Source organism: Pithys albifrons, chromosome 3, assembly GCF_047495875.1.
Source record: "Pithys albifrons albifrons isolate INPA30051 chromosome 3, PitAlb_v1, whole genome shotgun sequence".
Classification (NCBI taxonomy): domain Eukaryota; kingdom Metazoa; phylum Chordata; class Aves; order Passeriformes; family Thamnophilidae; genus Pithys; species Pithys albifrons.
The window spans coordinates 71585045-71608090 of record NC_092460.1 but is presented as its reverse complement, the minus strand read 5'-3'; the positions used below and the strand labels follow the sequence as shown (position 1 = coordinate 71608090).

Sequence of the window (23046 nt, the reverse complement as noted above, 5' to 3'; positions counted from 1 at the left end):
AGACTGTAGAAAACAATAATAAGATGAAAGCAAATGCTAATGATCCAAAGAAAATTGCCTTTTTTTAAGAGTACCTTGTAGGAAGGGCAACAGTTCTCCCCCAGTTACAGCAGGAGGGAACAAAACGGCTGTTGTGAGCCAGATCAGAGATGTTTGTACAGCGCTGGGGCTGGAAATGAGCCAGTAGTGCCTGCTGAGTAACAAAAGCAAGGACAGGACAGATACGCAGAGATACTGCATTGGAACATGATGGCTTTGTACAATTTGCAGCTCATTAACTTTGAGAAGGAAGTGAGGTCCATGGTAGTTATTAAGACTATTACATTTTCTTTGAGCAGTTTGTCCTTTTGAGCCAACATACCTTTTACCAGACAGAGTACTTCATATTATTGACATGGGAAGTGCCTCATTTTCATATTTGGATGGGCCAGCTGGGAGTTTATTTACCACCCACTGACCAAAAGGCAAATAAAGCTGCTTCTATTTCTCCTGGTCTCATAGAGGCCTAGCCTATTCCCTCTTCTTACCTTATACCTGCTCCTTTCACAGCTCGTGTTCTATATAGCTCTTTGCATTTAAATTATTCTCTGAAATCCTGGTTCAGCCTTTCTTCAGATTTCCTTCTTTCAATTGCAAAATTGCTGTATCACAGATTTCCCTGTGGGGATGTGTTGGCAGGATAGTTAAGAGAAAAGCCAAACCAGTAGATGTTTTTTTCAGCTTGAACTTTCAGGGCAATAGGAGGTCTACATATTATTTTCAGTTTAGACAAAAAAAATTAATGAAACAGCTTAATGTGAATAGTTTCATTAGAGTAGCTCATGCCGAGCAAGTAATATCAGATAAAAACTGTTAAATCACCACTCAACTACTTCAGCAGTTTAAAAGGATAGAAGAACTTTTTGAAGGGCCTTATTATTGAAAGCATAAAAGCCTCAAGTGATGGAACACACTTGAATACTGCTGTGAAGCCCTGTGTGCTGCTTCCATAAGGCAACAGGAAAGTAGCTTTTTCTAACATGGTGATTTTTCTCAATAGCAGGAATTATCTTTGTGTTCACCTCCCTTCTTACACCTTGCAATCACTTTCCAGTCCCATGGGAACTGCCTATTGCACGTTCTGATGTTAGAATACAGATCTTTGTTAGGCACATCATGAAATACTCAGGCAACACCAAACTGAAGCATCAATCTTTATTTATAAAGTAAATTACAAAAGAGATAAGGTAAACTTAGTTAATTTTAGCATCTGAAGGTGGTTTTCACTGAATACACAGACACCATAAATCAAGTTTCCTTTATAAATCTGTTTATCTGAGCAGCAGATCAATTAAGACATGATTAGTTTAACCTTTGATAGAAGTGTTTTAAAAGATCAAATCTCCCTACCTTGCAACATAAACATTGAAAAAAATTACCTCTTGTATTAATTAACTGCTTAATAGCTTGTGAGTTAGCTGCAAGCAGCTGCATTGCTTTTGGGCTTTCTGAAGGCTAACAACAATTTGAATGAACATTTTCAATTATTTAATGACCAGATTAATGCCCACATTCTGTGCTGGCTCTGAACATTCATTAACAGTGGTGCAGGCAATTATGCAGTTGTAAACTCTGTAGATCTTAGAAATTTCTAAGATCAGGTGGTTCTTACTGCTCTGTCAGGAGAACAGGCCTGGAGAGGCAACCAGCAGTGCAAGACTTCATACAATTCTCTTTTTGGGGAAAGGTGAGGGGGAAAACATACTCAGGACATGAGTCTGATGGTTAGTCAGGGGTTTGTACACCCAGATAGAATATTTTCAAGTAACATAACTTAGAATGTCTGGTTTGGGCTGAACTCTAAAGCAGCTCATCATAAACGCTATTGCATAATCACTTAACCAGCTCTCATGATCCTCCAGATTAAGTTTTCCACCTTCTCATCTACTTTGGGCAGGATTAGGGAAAAAAAAAAACAAAGAAAAAACCCCCATAACATGCACATAACCATATCAGGCCAATTATTTAAAACATTAAGTATTACAAAGTTTAACTTCTTTACTGGCTTAAGAAAGTGTAAAGATTTATATGCACTCTTGTTATGGCTGGCACATGGGCAGGAATACTAAATTCAACCAAAAAACCCTCTAGCAATTTTTAACTGCTACAATCAAAGGTTTTCCTTAAAACTAAAACAAAAAACCCAAAGTGAGTTAGGTGTGCTGCAAAGATTCAGAGTTCAACTAAAAATACATTTAATCACAGTGTACAATAAGCTGCACACAGTAATCATATTTAAAAAACAATGACACTTCCATGACATTTAGTACATAGAAGAAACACTTCAAAGACCAGCTCCTTACCCTAGAGGGGAAGGCAAGAGGCAGGAAAAGAACACAGTGGCTAAGGGTAAGCAGGAGATTAGCTGAGGATCAAGAGCTATTGAATCGGACTGATGTAGTGTGTGAGATTAAATGAAAAAAGCTGAAGTGTCAAATTTCTATTGCATATAAAAAAACCCCACAGTATAACCAACTATTGCAATCTTCACATTATATAGTGCAATCTCAGATGTCAATAACAAGCTAGTAACTCCAAACAAAATAATAGATAAAACAAATTTTATCAGGAACTAATAGTGTTCAAAGCATTATTTCCCTACAAAACTAGGTTAAAATCTGTCTTCCACCAGGTAAACACACGATTCAGCTCTGTAATATGTATATCCAGCAGCTATGATAATATGCAGTGGACCAACAGTGGCAACTGCCATGTAGCTTTAAAAGCTTTAAAAAACCCAAACCAACAAAACTCAAAAACCACAGAGCTCACATACAAGGCATTAAAAAGCAAGTCCTCACTGGGGAATATAATCTATCCACTAGTACTTGCCTCATCACACAATTTTAAACATTTAAGGTCATCCAATACTTGATTTTCACATCTAATTCTTCCTTAATCCACTTATTAAAATAATCTATTTTACCTCTTCCTATTAAACACATAACTTACAGTTCAATCAAGTTTAGACTATTCTGCCTGATTTTAGTATTTTGGAGAAGGGAAGTGGGTAGGGAAAAAACCCAGACAAAATCCTTTCCAGATGCTTGCTGCCAGCAGTTATTCAAGACCTAGTTGGATTTAAGTTACAGATTTAAGTTACTGTTAAAGTTCAAACATTTAGGAAAAGTATATTTCAGAATACCTTGAAAGTTAAAATTGCAGTTGATACTGCAAACACAGTAAGGTCTCAAGGATAACTCACCATTAAGAAGCAAGTCTATTTCAATTTTTACTGAACTTACACATTTTTAAATCTGAGTGCACACATAATTAACTATTAGGTAATTTAGGTAATATTGGTTCATAATCTACTGCATATACTAAGTCATGCACTTTTAATCATCTTTTACTTGGTCATTCAGTACCTAATATGTAAGGCTTAGGAGTGATACATAAGTCTGGAAAAGCTATGGTGCTTTTATGTCAGATTACCTTTAAAAGACAATTCCATGAAATTAGTTATAAATTTGAGATGACCAAGGTTTTATGTAGGAAAATATTCAGCTATTCCTGAACAGCTGCCTTAATTGAACGTAACTGATTTTTCATTTATCTTTTCCATTACAAGAAAAAAATGAACAGAACAATACCAAACAAAACAACAAAACCCTACAATGCATCCTGTCAAAATTAGAGGAAAACCTTCTGTTGTACTACTGTCCATAAGTGCTACAAGGAAAAATAAAGATTTAACTGGGACAACGCTATGTAGTCCTTCATCTCTTCTCACATGGGAAGTCTTAGGAGTTTCAACAGGTTACGCATAAGAATACGGCTGCAACTTGCCCTCAGAATACATGGGCTTCATAGTCTTATGTCTGCAAAGTTTATGATCAAATGTACAACTATTAAATAATGGATTCTAAATTAAAATAAAGGGGTACTAGCTTAGTTTTTCTTTTCTAGCTTTGAAATAATTAGCTCTTTTACATGTCATAAAACATGGTCAACAAATATAATCATGTAACAATATAAAAAGTGTTGAGGTCAGAAAAGAGTAAAAAGAGCCTTTTTTCCCCTGTCATCTATGAATGGAATGATTTCGGTTTGCTACTGAAAGCCAGAATTTCATTTCTCACCGTCATACTTTTACAAATACAAACAACAGTTCCTAATCACTAGGTGTTTCAGTCTCTGCTGGACCTCTGATCAGTCTTCGTATTCCCCTCTTCCCCGCAGGACCTTTTGGTTTAGCAAAACTCTGTTTGTAAGCATGTTGCTTTGGATGAACCTCTTCATAAAGAAAGTCAGCAGTTAACTCATCACCATTATCAATTTCAATCTGGCAGGAAAAAACCAATATTTATCATATTCATATTAAAGTCAAACTAACATTTTGAAATTTTGCTGAAACTAAATACTATATTAAAACCATATATGCAATAATATTCAAAGTCTAACAGGAAAAGTTCTTCAACTTGTGCCTAATCCCCTGAAAAATCTTCGATTGTTTTTCTCAGAGTCCCCTTTATTCTTATTAAGTGTGACTTAAGTATTTTCCTGACATACAAGCAAAACTATACAGTATATCTGCCAAGTTTACCTCTTAAAACTCTGCACAGTGCACCTTTACACATACCATGTTACTAGGACTTGTTTATTCGTTGTAAGTATTTACACATTTTAAGAATTAAAATTTTTTACTATAACATGCTTTAAACACTAATTGTAAAAGTAATGTGCACATGCATTGATGTTTCTTGAGAAAGAGGAACGGGAGTATGAACAAGCTTATATTATAAGCAGGCTACTGCCACTCAGCAAGTATTCAAGGCAGGGAAGAATTAAAATAAGTTTCATGAACAAAATGGAGGGGGGTGGTTTAATTTTCAAAATTTAGACATATGAACCTGAACAGAAAGAAAACAGTGTTCTCAAGCCAAAACCCACTGGTTTGAATTGCAGGAATTTAGAATTCAGAAAAATGCTTTGGCCCTGCTCTGCTGAGCATTCAACACTTCATGACCCTCCAACCACAACACTCAACTGACTTGCCAGCCTCAGCTTTGCTGTTGCAAGCACATGCCTCAGAAATTTCTGTCTACAGGCATTTTCAGGAGTCACATGGCGTGTTTATTTTGTTGTAGAAAGGAAATTTCTGAGAAATATTCTGAGAATTTCTGAGAAAATTACCTATAAAAACACATAGTAATAATATACTTAATTCATGTCATCTCAGTAAAAATGGTTAGTATTAACTCTGCTATTTTTTAGGTAAACATCATCTTCACAGAAATCAAGCTTCTCCAAAAGTGTTAAGAAAGTAACTGTAGGTCACAACTGGACCATTTCTATGGTCTCTGCTCTGGAGATAAGAAGAACTTTTTGCATAGCAGTAAAATCTATACAGTGTAAAAAGATCAGCTTCCTTGCAAATCCTTGTTTGCCTCATCAAGGACCCCTAAGATAGCAGTTCTGATTTTCAGAACTGCAGCTTGAAATTATTTTGAAAATCCTTACATAACCTTGGCTTTAAAGGAGTTTAGTGTTCAACAACAGCAATGTGTTGTGGTCCAAAATATGATATGGCTTCAAAGTACTCTCAAACACTTCCTTGACTCACAAGGATATATTTGTTAAAGACATTAAAGTGTAGCAATTTTAAAGAAAGAAAAGCTTCCATGACTTTACTTTTTATTTGGAGCTCCAAAAATCACTTTTTCTTGTTCAGGACAAACTTTAATAGTTAACAGAAAACTCTTCATTGATTAGAGAAGGTGGTGACAGGGACAATTATAGTTTCACATGAAGAAGGAAAGAGAGGGATGGAGAAAATACCCATAGACTCCAATGCACTTACCTTTCTCATTATCTGCATCCACAACTGTGTTTCTACAATTTCTAACAGTGGACTTTTGCAACTAGAGTAGAGCATTCGTTCTCGTATACTACAGGTATACCCTGGCATAGAGTAGATGAAAACTGCACAAAGAAAACCAAACAAATCACAAATCAGACCATAACGACACTCCATCAAAAGCTGTACCATAAAATCATTTACAGCAGAGAGGCACTGGAAATCAACTACGCAGTCTGAAAGGCAAAAATGTAATGCCATTCTGGATCTTTTTTGCTTCAGTAAGCATTTCATTTCAAATGAGGGATAAGAGAATGGCCAATATCTTTATGTTTCCACATGTATGGGTGTTCATAATCAAAAGGGATAGCTCACTACTTTCCTAACATAAAGACTCTTCTTTGCAAGACAATTTCACAACCAAATGACTCTGAAACATATGATCATGCTGACAGACTACTTCCATGACACATCTTTCTTTCTGCCTCAAAATTCCTGAAGTATTTGAAACAAGCTAATGAATTTCACATTGAGAAATTTCACATACTTATGGATTCCAAATAGTCTCCTTCATGTGTGTGCTTATACAGGAAAAAGTGGTAACGCGCAGCATCCTTTGGAACTCTTTTCGGCAAGTCCTTAAGTTCAGTATCAAGTGTGTTGGCCAAAATAATAGTTTCATTTTTCATATCAATTTGCTGTTAACAAAGCAAACATGAATACAGTTAATACACAGAAAGAAAACCAGAGAATACAACAGGACAGAAAAAATTGATTTAATCTAATACAGAAGGGAAATTTATCAGTGTCCTACAGCAACACATGTCATTTAGTGTGCAGGTAATTATTTTAGACTCATTATTAAAAATAGTTAAAATATTTTATACTTGCCAACTGTACATAATTGAGTTTCTTATTTTTCAATTTCTCCAAAGCCTGAATTGCTTCTTTAGCAATTGGGAATGCTACTCCTTGCAATGTTTGATGCTTGGTATCTACACCAACATCCGCCTGTACCTGGAACACAAGTCAATTGAGATGTTAACAGAAACCTTTGCAAGCATTCGTCAGGTTTTATACAATGACTGAAAATGCATTGTGTATGGTTACAAAAAGAGTTAGCAGTAGCTATTCCAAGAATAAACAACTCCAAAAAATCATCCCCATATATAACAAATTTGCATTTTTTAATTTACAGGTCATGGTGTTTTGCTAACCTGAAAAGTTTCATATCTCTGAAACAGCTCCTCTCTGCAGAGTAACAAAATAATCAGAAGGAAAACTGAATCTAGTGTCAGTGAAGAAGCTCTAATTTAAATTCTCATATAAAGATACAATAATCCAGGAGGAAAAATCTCAGTTTTCATATGATGTGTTATACTTTTGAACTGACAATACTGCTTATAAACTTTGTGGTATAGTGAAGAATTTTAGATCAAAACACAGACGTGATTTCTAGGGAGTCAAAATTTTGGGAGAAACGGAGAAATTGTATCTTATGAGACAAACTGATCTTTAAAGAAAAGAGCAACTATTCCCCCTTCTGTTTCAACACACTCCCCCTACACCAAAAACAAACTAAACAAAGTAAACAAACAAAATCTTAATTTCTGAAGGATTAGACCTTCTAGAAGGTCTAACACAAAGTAAAAACAATCCAGAACAAGCAAAACAATTGTTCATAATCCAGTTACATTAGTCACAAATTGAGAGAAAAGAACAGTTAGTTTAAAGCCATTTTTCAGGAATTTATCTTAATATTCATGCAGTTTCTCTTAAAATGAGCTCTGCCCTTCAATTTTCTCCAGTCTTAATTTATTGTCTAAGTACAACAAGCTTTTGAATATATTAAATTTCTTTTATAATTTCATAAATACATTTAGCATTTATTATGGAGCAAAAGTCAAGAGAAGTAAACCAAATGGAAAGTGTGGGTCTTAGATCTATCAACATGTTCAGCTTTAATTAAAAAGAGATTCTAATGAAATACGAAACAAGATGATAAAAAAATAAAAACCAAAAATACTTGTGGCAACACTAAATTATGCTCCACATTTTAAAGAACAACTTGTCAGCAACAACGAAAGAAGAAAGGAAAGTAGGTGAAGAGCTTACTTTTGTATAATGATTGATGAATTTATGAAGGAGGTTATAGAAACAATATTTGAAAAATACAGCTGTGTAAAAGCCTCATTATTAAATGTAACATAGGCATCGCAAAAACAATAAACCGTAAAAAAATACCATCCCACAGAAACCATATTAAAATAGATGTAGAAAAAAATCCTCCAAACTTAAAAAAATCAGTGAAATGTGAGGGACAGGTAAGGGAAGAGAGTTAGCCAGCATAACTCCAGATACAAGAAAATGAACAAAACCTACTTGTCCATACTGCAACGTATTTCAGACCTTTAAAGCAAATCAAAACCACCTAAGTCACTTATGAATATTTAAATTCACTCTGTAAGATTTAGTTAGTGATGGCTGCTGAGTGGTGAATAAAATGGTAGATGAAACTTCCTGTGAATAAATGTAAAGTAATGAATGCAGGAGAAAAAAAAACCAACCTCTCTTCTTTCTACCTGTATGGTAATGGGATTGAGGTAGCTACTACCACTCAGGAGACTAGACCTTGGCAGGTCATTCTGACTATCTCCAAAAATAACCCCAAGCAAGCCCAAAACCAATCCCAAACACTCCCAACCCACAAATGAAATGCTACAAATTGTTAGAAAAAGAGTAGAGAACAGAACACATCATTACGCACTGTAGGTACCAGTAACATGCCTGCATCTTGAATACCACATGCAGTTCTGGCTTCCCCATCCCTTCATCTCATAAATTATATAGCAGAACTGGAAAAACTGCAGAGAAAAGCAAAAGGATCAGAAGTATGGAGTGCCTTGTTGAGGAGAAAGAACTACCTAGATTAGGACTCTTCAGCCAGGAAGAGAGAACTGATTAGGAATATGACAGAGGTCCATGGATATAGAATCATAGGATAGTTTGGGTTGAAGGGACCTTTAAAGGTGATCTAGTCCAACCCCCTTGCAGTGAGCAGCAACATCTTCAAAAAGACCAGGCTGCTCAAAGCCCCATACAGCCTGAACTTCAGTGTTTCCAGGGATGGGACATCTACCACCTCTCTGGGCAACCTGAGCCAGCATCTCACCACACTCACTGTAAAAAAATTCTTGCTCATATCTAATCTGAACCTACCCTCTATTACTTTAAAACCACTAGCCCTTGTTCAACTGCTATAGGCCTTGCTAAAAAATCTGGCTCTTTTCTATAAGCCCCCTTTAAGTGCTGAAAGGCCTCAGTAATATTTCCCTGGAGCCTTCTCTCCTCCAGGCTGAGCAACCACAACTCTCCCAGCCTTTTCTCACAGAAGAGGTGTTCCAGCTCTCTGATCATTTTTGTGGCACAGGTCCATGTCTTTACTGTACTGAGGACAACAGAGCTGCATGCAGTGCTCCAGGTGGGATCTTACCGCAGCAGAGAGAGATAATTGATTCCCTTGACCTGCTATCACGCTACTTTTGATGCAGCACAGAATACAGGTGGCTTTTTGGGATACGGCCAGCTTTATCCAAGGGGAGAGGGAAACTGAGGATTGACTTAATGACTTTTCTTTGTCTTCCCCACACAATTTGTAGAGTAATCAGAATAAACTAACAGCAATCAGTGGTTCTTTACACAGTACTTTGTGGCCAACAAAAGCTTTATGTTGGTTTAGAGAAATGGCAAGACTAGATGATGGATGAAAAACCTACTATAAACAATTATATAGCAACATGTCATCTGTTGTGCAGCAAGATCCCTTTCTGCAAATGTTAAACAAAGAATATTCAAGGTAATTATCATGGCCTTCTTGCCCTGTTCTTACATCCTTCCTAGATTTCTGCTGTTGTTCACTCAAGGACTTGACAGTAGACTAGGTGATCCTTCAATCTGATCCAGTAAAATATTTCTTAGGGTAATTATGAAGGAATATACATATGGAAAACTTTTAAAAATCAGAAAGCTTTTAGTTTTTTTAAGTCTAATTACAGGCTTTGTAATGATTGCAACAATAAAGAGAAAAATTACATAAATTAATGTATTGTGAGACATTTCAAACAAAGCCAAATGGCAGCAACCTACGTTTTTTGTGTCTCTGAAAAGCACAGCTCTTGCTGTTGAAGTTTTATAATACATGAAGTTTTAGTCTGCATGAATCAGTTATTAACCACATTTTATGTAGTGCATAAGAGCTAACACTAATACCAGAGGTGATCACTGATACCAAAGAAGTTTCACATTTATTAGTGGGTTTTTTTAAAAGCTGATCGAGTAAAATGCATAAAAGGTGTCAAGTAAAAAGAGTTTGATGATGGTGAATGCATTTCTACATTGAATTAATTAAAATAGGACATGAAAAATAACAAAAGCCCTCACTGGAAAAAAGAAAGTCAATAAACAAAGTTTCAGCAAAAGCACAGTACAGTGAAAACATAAGAGAAGATACACAGCTGCATTTAACACAATGGTTTCCCAGTACCAAGCTGCAGAAATAAATTATACTTAAAATACATGTACCACAGCTGTAAAATACAAGTTTAAACAACAAATTATGATCAGCACATGGCGTATTTTAAAATACATCTGAACATGAACAGTGATCAAGTGAAGGAAAAATGAGAGAAAAAGAATCCTCTGAAACTTTTCAGTCACTAGCTAGCTGGCAATCATCAAATTATTTGGTTAAAGGCATCTGTTAAAGGTTTTTCTGAAAAGTGTTTGTAGCATAAGCAAATCAGTCTCTTAAAAAGATTATCTAGTTCATTTTGATTTCTACTTTATTTTTGTCGGAATTATCTTCAATTCCTCTCAGTCTTAAAGTCACGTGCACTGGTGTTGGTAGCTATGTGTACTTTTCCTCTAGGAATAAAGCTGCTGAAATACTTCTGGCAATCATTCACTGCAGTAAATTTATATTTTGTGTTTTCTCTACAATTTCTGCCACCATGGGAAATGTATGTGGGCAATCACAGAATGGTTGAGGTTGGAAGACATGTCCAGAGGGTCATCTTGTGCAACCACCCTGCTCAATGAGGGCCACCTAGAGCCAGCTGCCCAGTTCTCTGTCCAAACAGCTTGTAAGTATCTCCAAGATGGAGATTCCGTAACCTCCCTGGACAACCTGTGCCAGTGCTCAGTCACCCTTCACAAAGAAGCATATGCAGCAATATTCAAAGTGCAGCAATTAAGCTCTGCATTTGCAAAGCCTCTGATTCAGACATGAGGCCTTTCAAACTCAGCAAGATCGTGCCACTTAAACATGAGCCATTATCATCCTGCAGTTTCAGCTCCTTGGGAAATAAATGTATATTCTCATTCATTCACACTTTCTAAAACCTTCCATTTTCTTTAATGCCTTTTTTTTTACCCTAGACAGACATTTCCCTGCAATACATATGGAACTCTGCACCCTGTTTCCCACCCATGCTTGAAGACATTCAAGGTACCTCATTAATCTTAATTTGTCGAAGTTCCTCTTCTGCTGCAGTCAAAGGTGCAGGGGAGGATTGTGATATCAAATATTTTTTATATCCATTCAGTGAAACGTCATCCTGAAAGCACAATATCAATATTCATCTTTTTTTTTTTTGATAACAGAAGTTTTCTTCGAAGACTTTCTATGCAGCATTATGAAAAGCACTTATTTTCCATATACTTACAGTCATTTTATTTGAATGGAATATAAGTATATAGGTGCATTTCTAAATTCAGCTCATCTTCCTGTAAAACAGGGTCCACTGGGCTGTTCTTGTACCCAGTTTTATCATGGGCAGCACTTCCACAACCAATCAATCAATTCAAAAATTAGCATTAATGAAGACTGTGTCCATGAAGTTCTTCAACTGGCTTGGACAAAACCTCACAGAATTGCCACAAATCTAATAAATATTTTAAAAATCTATTTTATTATAAAATTTACATGTTTAAACAGGTAGCTTATTGATAGTTTTCTACCTTAGGACAGGAAGTAAGCATCTGACACAGTAAATAGTTTAGGATGCAACATCACAGAAACCTTTAATTCTTATAATCCCTTTTGTTAATACTCAGTGATAGTTGTGTCCCTCTCCAAAGAGGTTGATATCACAGGCAAATACTGCTTTCTTTTCATTATTAATGTGGCCACTCAGAAAAGGGCAGGACTTTATGCAATCATATGAATCTTATTTTATACTGAGGTTCTAAGGAGAAAGAGAAGGCTCCTTCTTAGCACTTGCCCTTCCGAAAGAGACAGACTTTGCCAAATATAGTGCCAATTTTCCATCATGCCTTGTTTCAAAAGTCCCGAGGTTAATACATGTGAATTAGCAGGTGGGACCATAACCAGATCCCACCACAATAAAAGAGCTGGTTACAGCTAAATAATCCTTATGTTTAACAAAATAAAGACAGAGTAACCCACTGGATACTGATGATCAGGACTCTGAGTGAAGTTAGACTTGAATACCTTAAAGAAGGTGTAATTTTCACATGGATGTACATTAAAGTCCAGCTATAATTGAAAGCTGATAAAACACTGAAACCAACTACTTAAGAGATATATAAGCTGCAACATAATGAGCTTGGGAAAGTGAGGTACGTCAACGTCATCCTCTATGTGTCCCAGGGCCATTCTGAAATAACAGTAAAACAAATATAATGCTCCTTCCTTACAACTGAGACGAAAGCTCAGACTTGTAGGGATAGACCCAGATTCTACATATTGCACAGACTGCTAATGGTTTGGTGCAAGTGGAGGTGAGAGATTAGTTGGTTGAACAAGCAAGAAGAAAAATAACATGATCTCTACCAGTAGAACCTCTTAACTTCCCGAGAATATAGCCTGTCCGAAGAGGTTTGTTTGCCTGTTAGGATAATGAAGCCTCCATGACAGGTTAACACTGAATGTAACAAACTATTTACTCAGTGAGCAGGACAATTATTAGCATCATGTTCACCACAATAGCCCATCTCTCTTTCACAGCTTTTTCCCCCACCACAGTATCCTCTATTCTTCCCTAATCCTCCAGCACCTTCCATTCCTTCAGCAACAGCTGCCTGTGTCAAACGTGGCAGTGCTTTGGTTCAGATTTGTTCAGATGAACTGATTAACAGGTCATACAGAAAAAGCCTGCTGCAGTCTTTGCTGAGGAACAAAGGAATTACAATTTGAATCTCTATGTAATCATCAGTTTTCATTAAAACTATAGGAATTCTTTACCTCTGAGAATTCTTTTATTTCCTTTAAAATTGCCAGTGGATTAAAAAGTCAAGACTCTGTGACACTTGCCTGACAGGCAGACATCACATCCACGTAAAACTTGTTTCTCACAGAAACTAAGGTAACACAATAGCCATGTATCTCCCTCCATGCACAGCACTTTTCACCTTTGCAATATCCTTTAGACACTTGTTAGATTTCATATATGCACCTTCCAATTATCTTACCATAAGTAAAAAGTCAACTATTAGTATTTTCACTGAACAAATCAGTAGCTACCAAAAATCTGTTTCCCAAAGATGGCAGCTTTGCATGTGAGGTACATTCCCTGATCAAATTCTAGAGAACTAACAACTTCATACTTAGTTTAAGAGAAAAACATTTGTTTTCAGGTGTTAGTGGCTTACAGACCACTGTTTTAGACTGTTCAGAGCCACATAGCCAAAGCGGCTTGTGCATACAACTGGCCTGGAAGTTAGTGTTTGTATTGGGTTTCTGCGCCCAGGTTTTGGTACTGGGGGGGTTCAGCTGTGAGAAGCTGCCAGAAGCTTCCCCTCTGTTGGGTGGAGCCAATTCCAGGTGGCTCCAGGACAGGCTTCCTGCGGCTGGACAAGGCTGAGCCAATTAGTAATGATCACAATGCCACTGTGATAAAATATTTAAGAACAGAAAGAAAGTTATTGCACACTTGAAAATTGCAGCAAGAGCAGAGTGAGAACATGTGAACAGCAATTTAGACTCCAGCGTCAGTGCACGACAGGCAGGAGGTGCTCCACACACCAGAGCTGAGGCTCCTCTGCAGCCCATGGTGCAGACCATGGTGGAGCAGCTGTGCCTCTGCAGCCCATGGAGGACGCTCAGGGTGCAGAGATCCACCTACAGCCTATGGAGGAGCCCACGCTGGAGCAGGCAGACACCTGGAGGAGGCTGTGACCCTGTGGGAGGCCCATGTTGGAGCAAGGTCCTAGCAGGGACCTGCAGTCTGTGGAGAGAGGAGCTCATACTGGAGCAGGTTTTCCCTGGTAGGACTTGTGACCCGGTGGGGGACCCATGCTGGAACAGCTGTTTATGAAGGACTGCATCCCATGGAGTACTGACCCATGGGGACAGCAATTGGTGAAGAACTGTTGCCTGGGAGATAGACTCACACTGGAGAGGTTCATGAAGGACCGTCTCCTGTGGGAGGGACCCCATGGGGAGAAGGGGAAGCACCCCTCTCTCTAAGCGGTGGCAGAAACAACTGAGTGTATCCCCCATTCCCCATCTCCCTGCACCACTTGTGAGGGAGGAGGTAGAACTTGGAAGGAAGGAGGGGTGAGGGAAAGGTGTTTTTAAGATTACTTTACTTCTCATTTTTTTTCCTCTGATTCCATCAGTAATAAATTTAATTAATATCCCCACTCTGAGTCTGTGTTGTCTGTGATGGTGATCGGTAAGTGACCTCTCCCAGCTCTTAACTCACAAATCCTTCATTGATTTTTTTCTCTCTGTCCAGTTGCAGAGGGGAGGGAGACAGCAGCTCTAGTGGGTACCTGGCATCTGGCCAGGGTCAATTCACTACAGTGTTACAGCTTTTAGAGGACTCACATGTACTCAGTGAGATTAAGAGATGTGCCTATTATTATTAGATTATTTAGTTCTCATAACTATTTCCAGCCAGGACTTCTTAGCTTGCAGATATTAACTATAGTTAGTAACTTATTCGAATGAGATCAAACACACTTTAACATTGGAATAAGACACATAGCTTTTAAGTCTTTTTTCCTTAAACAAAACCATGCCAATTCATACCAGTAACATCACTTACTATATTCAGTATCCAAAGTTAGCGTCCTGTTTAAAAACGTACCTGTACCGTTCCAAATACTTCATCCTTAATATGACCTCCTCCAAATTCTTTCTTAAGTGTTGCTCGGGTTGCTGCATATAACATTTTTTGACGAACCTAGCATATAATGAAACAGTAGATTTTTGGTTTGGGTTCTTTTTTTCCTTTGGTGTACACAGAGAATCTAGTATGTTGGTATACTAAGTCCATTACCTAACATCTTTCTTGAACAAGTATTTTAAGTGTTGAAACTGCACTATAAACTTGGAGAGCTCTGGATTACAATACTTACACATGCTATTAAATTCACCAGGTCATGATACTGTGCATCATTATCACAATAAGTGCAAAACTCAATTGCAGCTTCAGGAAGAGTATGACCTTTTCTTAAACGGGAAAAAGTCAACATAATCTTTACTAATTTTAAATGGGAAAAACCACAGTTGTATAGATCTTTTGTCACTGGTCTGTGTTCTAATGGATACAACACACAGCAGAAGAGCAGACTGGAAGTAATTCATTATTACTTTTATTTGGTAGTGACTTCAGATACTGATAAATCAACTACAGAGCAGAAAAATTATGTTTGCTCCCTATCAGTTTGTGTCTAACAGTCACTCACTCCTCTCTCAACCATCTCATCTTCCAACCTTATTAAACCATCATGCCATCCTCTCCATAATACTTCGCCCTTTCCAAATAATCTTTTCTATGCACTTCAACTTTCAGTGTCTTACTAACTGCTACTGAAAGCAGTAGGAAGATTGAAATAGTTTTAATTTATGTCTTACCTTATGTCCCATTCCTAGAACCTGTACACAGCATCCTAGTTTCTCCTGGAAATCCTTAACTCTAATCTCAGTTCCCACCCATGCTCTCAAACTACTGACTAAGAAACAGTGTATCCTGTGCCATGCAACAGATCCACCAGCACCAGCTGGGCAGCCAGCAAGCCAGAGAGTAAACAACTTGAGCTCATACTATAATCCCTCTTTCTACAACAACAGCCATTAAGATTTCTGTCCTATAACCTTCCATGAAATTTTATATACTAACAGTAAGTCAGACAAACAGGGAAAAAAAATGTATTGCATCCTCCAGTCAGGCTAAAAACACACTGGATCAGCTGCACTACATCTAGATCTACTGATTTGCTCTTCAATCAGCTTCAAGAAACATTTTGCCAGTTTTCTTCTGGGAATGTAGGTGGAAGGTTGGGGAATGCTTCATTCCTCAAATCCTTTTCCTTCATATCTAGGATTCAGATCAAATGGCACTGCTGAAAAATTGTCAACCACATGATGCCTCTGATGACTGTTACTTACAGGAGAGTGATCAGGTGACCATGCAATGAAGATCCATTCATATCCTTGAGCATTCTGAGAATCTAATCTGTATAATATATAACATGGTTGCTTGTCTTCAAGAAGGGGAAGGACAAAGCAGTCATAATCCTTTTCCCATGATCCAGCTGGCCGCCTAGAGGATCCCACAACAAGCTGCTCTATAACCAAAAAACAAAACTACAAGTTAGCAACAATACAGTCAATAGTGATTTTCAAAATTAACCATTACAATAAGCAGTTAGCTACTTAATCTTTCATAACTATGTCCACAAGAATAGAAAGCCAAGTGAATTCCTGGAAAAGCTGTCTATGTTCAAACTCTAACTTACTTTAAACCCAAATACACAAACAGTCAAGAAGTAATGTGCCGGTTCTTATCAAATTCTTTAACCTGAAATGATACTCACAGAATCATAGAATCAGTTGAGTTGGAAGAGACCTCTGAGATCATCAAGTCCAATCCTTAATACAACCCCACTTTAATTACTAGATCATGGCACTCAGTGCCACGTCCAGTCTCACCTCAAAAACCTCCAGGGTTGGAGAATCCACCCTGGGCAGGCCATTCCAATGCCTGACCACTCTCTCTGTAAAGAATTTCTTTCTGATATCCAACCTAAACCTCCCCTAGCACAGCTTAAGCCCATGCCCTCTTGTCCTACTGTTGGTCGTCTGAGAGAAGAGACCTGGCTACAACATCCTTTCAGGTAGTTGTAGTTGTAGTTGTAGAGAATGATAAGGTCTCACCTGCACCTACTACTGATGTTAATTTTTTTATCATAACATACATGGAAGGGACATAAAAATTGTCTTCTTCCAGTTAGTTTATTTTTAAATTGGAATACTTCAGTAGAAATGAGAGTAATCTTTCAAATTTTCAAATTATAATTATTGATGTCCCTGATAGAAAATATTAGTGTTTGTACTCACTGTAAGGAGTTAATAACTCAGTTATACAATAGAAAGAGTTTGGAATGAATATGCTTGCATTAATCACTTTAACTTGACTGTGTAAGTAGATAAACCTCTTTCTAATACGGCTTCATAGCTATAGTCTTTAAATGACTGAAGTTGTTTATTATGCATAATTGGCTTAAGTCTACATAAAATACTTCAAGTGATATTTAATTATGTGAACAGCTGTAGCAACAGGATTTTTCTCTTATTTATACATCATATCTTAGCTTTCGAAGGAAAGTATTAATATACTGTCCTCCTAAACATTTATCAGCTTCCCCATAAATACGAGCTCCCACAACTGAAAGAGAAATACCTTATTTAAACGTGATCCTACAGCAATTTGAGGACTATAATAGTAGATAGTATACCAATTATCTTCTGAGAGTCTAGGACTTAACTTCAAAACCTTCAGATAGAAGTGCAACAATATAGAAATGCTGCTACAGCAAAACTTCAAGCAAGGCACCCCACCACAGTAACTCATGGGATAGGAACAGCTCAGGGCAAGGCTGAATTAGATGCAAAGTACCTGAAGTTGTACACCTAAACCAGAACATTCAGTATGTACTTGCCAATTCCGAACTCTAGATGGATTTATACCCACTTGGATTTCAGATACAATCAGAGGAACTCTCTTCTCTTATTAACTCAGATTAACAGAACTCTATTTGCCTATTATCTGTTGACGAAGGGCAAGGACTAAGGACTATTATCTGCTGCTGAAAGCTCCTGCAGACAGATGATGTAACTGTCCTTTTTCCAGTATTCTGTAAAGTTCTGGGAGTTTTACAGGTTTCTTTTTGAACTAAAGTAAACAGTACCAAAGACTGGATTCTACTTCTACATAGAGATGAAATAAACATATATATACACACATGTACACACACAGAGAAATGAAAAAAATAGGGAAAGAAAAAATAGGAAAAGTTTTCCATTTGTAACTTATTTCTAGGCTTCATGTTACATTATAAAGTAGCATATACACAAAAGCATATTGTAGTACCTTGCTTAATGGGGAAAAAAATTCAATGGTATGTCATCATTTACTGCCTTATGCTACTGAGATTTTACCACAGAGTCCTGCCTATAATATTACTATTGCCACTTCCTAAAGGAAAGCTAAACTAAAATGTCAGAAGACTTCCTAGGAAAAACAAACACAAAAAGGTAACAGTAGGTTACTTACCTAACAATAAAAGTATCTATACATATGTACATACATGTACCTTTCTCCAGTTAACAAGTATTTCAGTGTACTGCAAAGGAATGAAGTCTAGAACAAAAAAACTTCAAAATGGACAACTAACATACTTGAAAAGACAAAATAAACCATGAAATGTCTTATACAACCAACCTGCATTGCTCTTAAAGAAGAAAAAAGTAATTATATATTCTCTCAATGTTTGCAGCCGTGATTCCTTGCCAAGAAGCTCAAAGATCAAACTCAAGTTCTGACAGAAATTATGTAATTTTCTACTTACACATATATGTGAGATTTAAGGAACAGTTTTAACTTTGAAAATTTATGTAAAGTTACAAATTTTTAAAGATATTTCCTATGTAGTCAGATTACTACTCCAACATCTGCTTTAATAGGACTTTCTGCATGTAGCTGATCCCAGTATAAAAGGCAGATAAAATTTATAGTTCATCTAAGGTGACTAATGCCGTGTAAGACTAGCTCTCTGTCTGAAGAAAGTAACCAGAGCGCCAAAACACAAGTGTGGAAATTTTCTTTCCTTCTACTTTTTCTTTACTAAAACACAAGCATAAGCTCACTTATATTACCCATATGAAATACACAGTAGTTTTTGGTAAAATATAAAATGCTATTTGGGAGAAATATTCAAATGTAAAGATACAGTAGCATTGTAGTAAAAAGCTTACCATTACCAAAACTGAAATTTTACCTTCTGCACAGGAAAGACCTTAGTAACATTGTTTGGCAGTTTTGTTTTTACAACAATGATACATGTAGGTTATTAAAATAACTAGGAAAATATCTAAAAGAATCAGGGAAAAAAAAATAAAATTTGACTAACCATTGTCAATGACTATTTTTAAAAGTCTGTATTGTCCATTTCTGGCTCCAACAAAGATGTCTTTAACACTTCCACTAGCTGAAAAAGAGAAAATAAAAGTAATCAAATTAATACATTTCACTTCCCTAGGACAAAGAACATTCATGAGGGCAAGAACAACATTGGAAAAACGTACAACTGGCCCTTTGCTACAAAGTTGGACTCAAAAAGGAACACAGGAGTGATGCTCCCCCTTTGCTGCATACTGCTCCAGCCACCAGCATTCCACAGAAAGATGAAAGGCAACATTACAAAACAGACCTGCTTTCTAGCATGCCATACGATTTTCAACATCGTGAAAATTAAAGGTGACATCATATCATCAATCTCAGGTTTCAGAGTTAATGCAGCAACACAATAAAAATACGACACATCTCAAATTACAATAGCTTCATGAAGTCTGCAGGCTTAATACAAGCTTTCAGACAGAAACTTTACGCCTGCCAGGAAAATGTTAGAGCTTGTCTGGCAAAAGTGACAGTCTTCCTGAGGACACCCCTCTGAAGAGTACCTGTGAAAGCTGTCACTCATTGCTCCTCTTTCATACCATCTTATTTCCTATGTTTGATGACATTGTTCAAGCCCTGACCTATTGCAACTGGAGAGCTTTATAATGAATTTTCAAAGAAGTAAAATATTTTTAGATGTCTGTAAATTACACTGACATTACACCATAAACATAACAGACTCACTTTCCTAAGCACACTGAAGAACTGTGCTTGAGTTGTGTGAAGACCATTCTTACCTCAACTGCTTTACTAAATAATCCAAGTGCAAACCAGTTTAATTATACCAGGGACAGGGGGCTGTACAGGATTTATTGAAAAACATTTATTGCAAGCTGGTCCTTTAAGTAATCCCACAGCATGGAGCATAGTACTAGGAAAACAAATATCAAACCAGGGAACAAATAAAATGGATTATTTACATTCAGTTTGAGGTCAACTGAACAGATGGTATCCAGCAACATTACTGCCCGTACTCAAAACATTTTACACTTATGTCTATCCAAGTGAAGCCAGGCCCATTCTGAGAGTCCAAAATGGCATGGAAGGGAAACATGATGTTAAACAAACTCAACTACATTGAGTTAGCAGTTCAATACCAGTTTCATCCCAGTTAGTATCTTCCCACAAACCATTGCAAACCCTCCCAGTAATCTGCTGCCAGCTTTTCCAATTGTCTCTGCTGGTCCTCATCATTCCATTAAGCAAGAAAACACTGCACCACTTTCTAGACCTTTTGGTTTCCTCAGGACTTCTTTTGCCCTCTTCTTGTCTATTCTTTTTGTTCCTTATTCTCTCATTTCAAGTCTGTATACCAAAACAAGATTAAAATACAGCAGTCCCCACACCAATTTCAGAACTGTGATAGCACCTCAAAAAACATAATGAAAATTGTTTTCTACTTAAAACTTTTTGCATTGTGGAGGCCCACAGAATAAAATGTTGAGGTTATTTCACAAATAATTTACACGGAATATTATTTTAAAATTATTTCAACAATTTTGAACATATTCTGTTGTATTTTGCCCTAGTGTAATGCATTCTGCAACATCCTACACTAATTATCTGCGCTGGCCTGTTTGAAAGTCCAGTCCTTTCAGCAACTGCCTGGTACGTATCACTGTGTCCATGACTTCATTTCTGTTCCAGAAAAGAGCTGCCAAATCTTGTAATTGTTTATGGGTGACAGTAGCCTGTTTGTAGCTAAAGCCAGCAATGGCACAAGTAGGGCTATTTCTCTTGCAAACTGCAGAAGCTGATGTTTTGCTGCAAACAGGATTCCTGGTTAGTGCCTGCCGAGGCAGGAATCCACACAGGAAAGCTGCTGAGTTCTCTACAACTCTCCTCAGAGGACAAATGATTCTCAAAGTCATGAAGGAGAGCAGCAGAAGAGGCTTAGCCCTCTTTATGCTTATGATAAGCAACAGAACATTGCTCATCCCTCCAGCACTGCCAGGAGAACAAGGGAGTGAAGAGCCAGAAACAGCTTTTTCCGGACAGGAAAAAAAGCTATTCCAGATGCACACCTAGCCTGAGAAGGACTGAAGAACTTAAACCAAGAAGCTGCAAAATGACCAAAGAATGGCACGCAGAGGAAGAAAAAGAAGAGAAGCAAAAGGGTGCAGTCCACATGCAGCCAGTGGACAAAAAAGGGCATGCAAGGCTGCTAAGAGCTGTCGTGGCTGGGACAAAAGTCACCTTCAACAATTAATATGGGAGAGCAGGCAAAGTACATAGTACTAGTCATTGAACAAGCAGATTGTAGAAATCGAGACAGTAAAACCTGACCCCTTCATAATCCTGCAGTATAATCCCTGCTTAGCACTCTGTGATTCGGGGGGAACCGGTGCATACTGCAAAACAATACGCTGTCGTCTTCTAATTGCTCCTCGCTTACTCCAAGGCCTGGAAACACGGGGAGAAAAGGTTCCCACGCACTCTCCCCCTTTGTACCCTCCAGTGATAGGCTTTGTAGTGGACTCTCCTGCTCCGATGTTCCTGCTTCTCCTCGGGGCTCCCGAAGGGACGCGGCAGCGACCCCCGCATGTGCCGCGCTGTCCAACCCATGGCAGACCCGCAGCGGGGACAACGAGCCCGACGCAGCCCCGGCCCGACGCTCCCCTCGCCGCCGCAAAAACTGCTCTGGGCGAGTTACCTGAGCCCGGGGTGGCCCTCCCGGTCAGTCACGGGGCTCCGCAGGGCACACTTTGCTCGGGCCGCCTCCCTGCCGCTCCAGGGCACTTCGCCGTGCGGATAAACCCCGCAGGCTCCGACTGACCGGGAGCAGATGCCCGGGCTGAACCTCGTCGAGCGGCGGCCGCCAGGGCCGAAACCAGCAGCACTTTCCCCCGCTCGCCCGCCCCCCTGCCCCCGCCATCCCGCGGCGCAAGGGACGGGCTCCTCCGACAGCAAACAAAGGGCGCAGCAGTGGGAAAAGCTGCGCCGGGCACAGCCCGTGAGCCGCCCGCCACGGCGCCTCCCCCGCGCCCCGACCCGCGGGGAAAGGCGCTCCGCCCGCCTCCCGCCCGGCTGGAAGGGGACAGGAGAGACGGGGGCCGACTGTCATGAGCAGCGGTGAGCACGGCGGAACGGAGGCGGCGCAGAGAGCTGCGCGGGTACCTTGGATGCCGGTCTGATGGGACATGTCGCACCGCCGCGCCCGGGACGCCGCCGCCGCCTCCCGCTCTGCCACCCGGCCCGGCCCGGCCGCGGCACGTGACGCTCCGAGCCACTCAGCGGCCGGCAGGGAGCGCGCGCCTTCCGGGCCCCGCCGGCCCTGCGGGAGGGGGTTCGGTGCGGGCGGGGGTTCGGTGCGGGAGGCGGTTCGGTGCGGGAGGGGGATTGGTGCGGGACGGGGCTCCGTGCGGGGAGGGGATTCTGTGCGGGACGGGGCTCCGTGCGGGAGGGGCTCCGTGCGGGACGGGGCTCCATGCGGAGAGAGGGCTCCGTGCGGGTGGGGGCTCCGTGCGGATGGGGGCTCCGTGCGGGAGGGGATCCCGTGCGGAAGGGGATCCTGTGCGGGCGGGCGCCCGGTGCGGGCGGGTATCCGCGCTGCGCTGCCGGCCCTCCGCGGCACCCCCTGCCCTCCCCCTGCAGCTCTTCTCCGTGCCCTAGAACGGCGACGAGGCGCAGCGCTCCCCTTCCTCTCCCTCTCCTCTCTGTCCCCCTCTTCATCTGCTGTCCCAGAGCCTGCGGCGCCACTGCCACGGCCACCGCCGACGC

The 23046-nt window shown here is 39.4% G+C and overlaps 1 protein-coding gene across 1 annotated transcript; it reads right to left on the bottom strand.

The window, feature by feature from the left end:
• Positions 1-1180: 1180 nt before the first annotated feature.
• TWF1 (twinfilin actin binding protein 1) lies at positions 1181-22551 on the bottom strand. Its single transcript, XM_071552356.1, has 9 exons — positions 22444-22551; positions 19280-19357; positions 16257-16435; positions 14953-15048; positions 11350-11454; positions 6731-6856; positions 6387-6537; positions 5843-5964; positions 1181-4324 (listed from the first exon to the last, which is right to left on the bottom strand). The coding sequence occupies exons 1-9, from the start codon at positions 22466-22468 to the stop codon at positions 4154-4156; spliced, it is 1053 nt and encodes a 350-aa protein (XP_071408457.1). The 5' UTR covers positions 22469-22551; the 3' UTR covers positions 1181-4153.
• Positions 22552-23046: the final 495 nt, after the last annotated feature.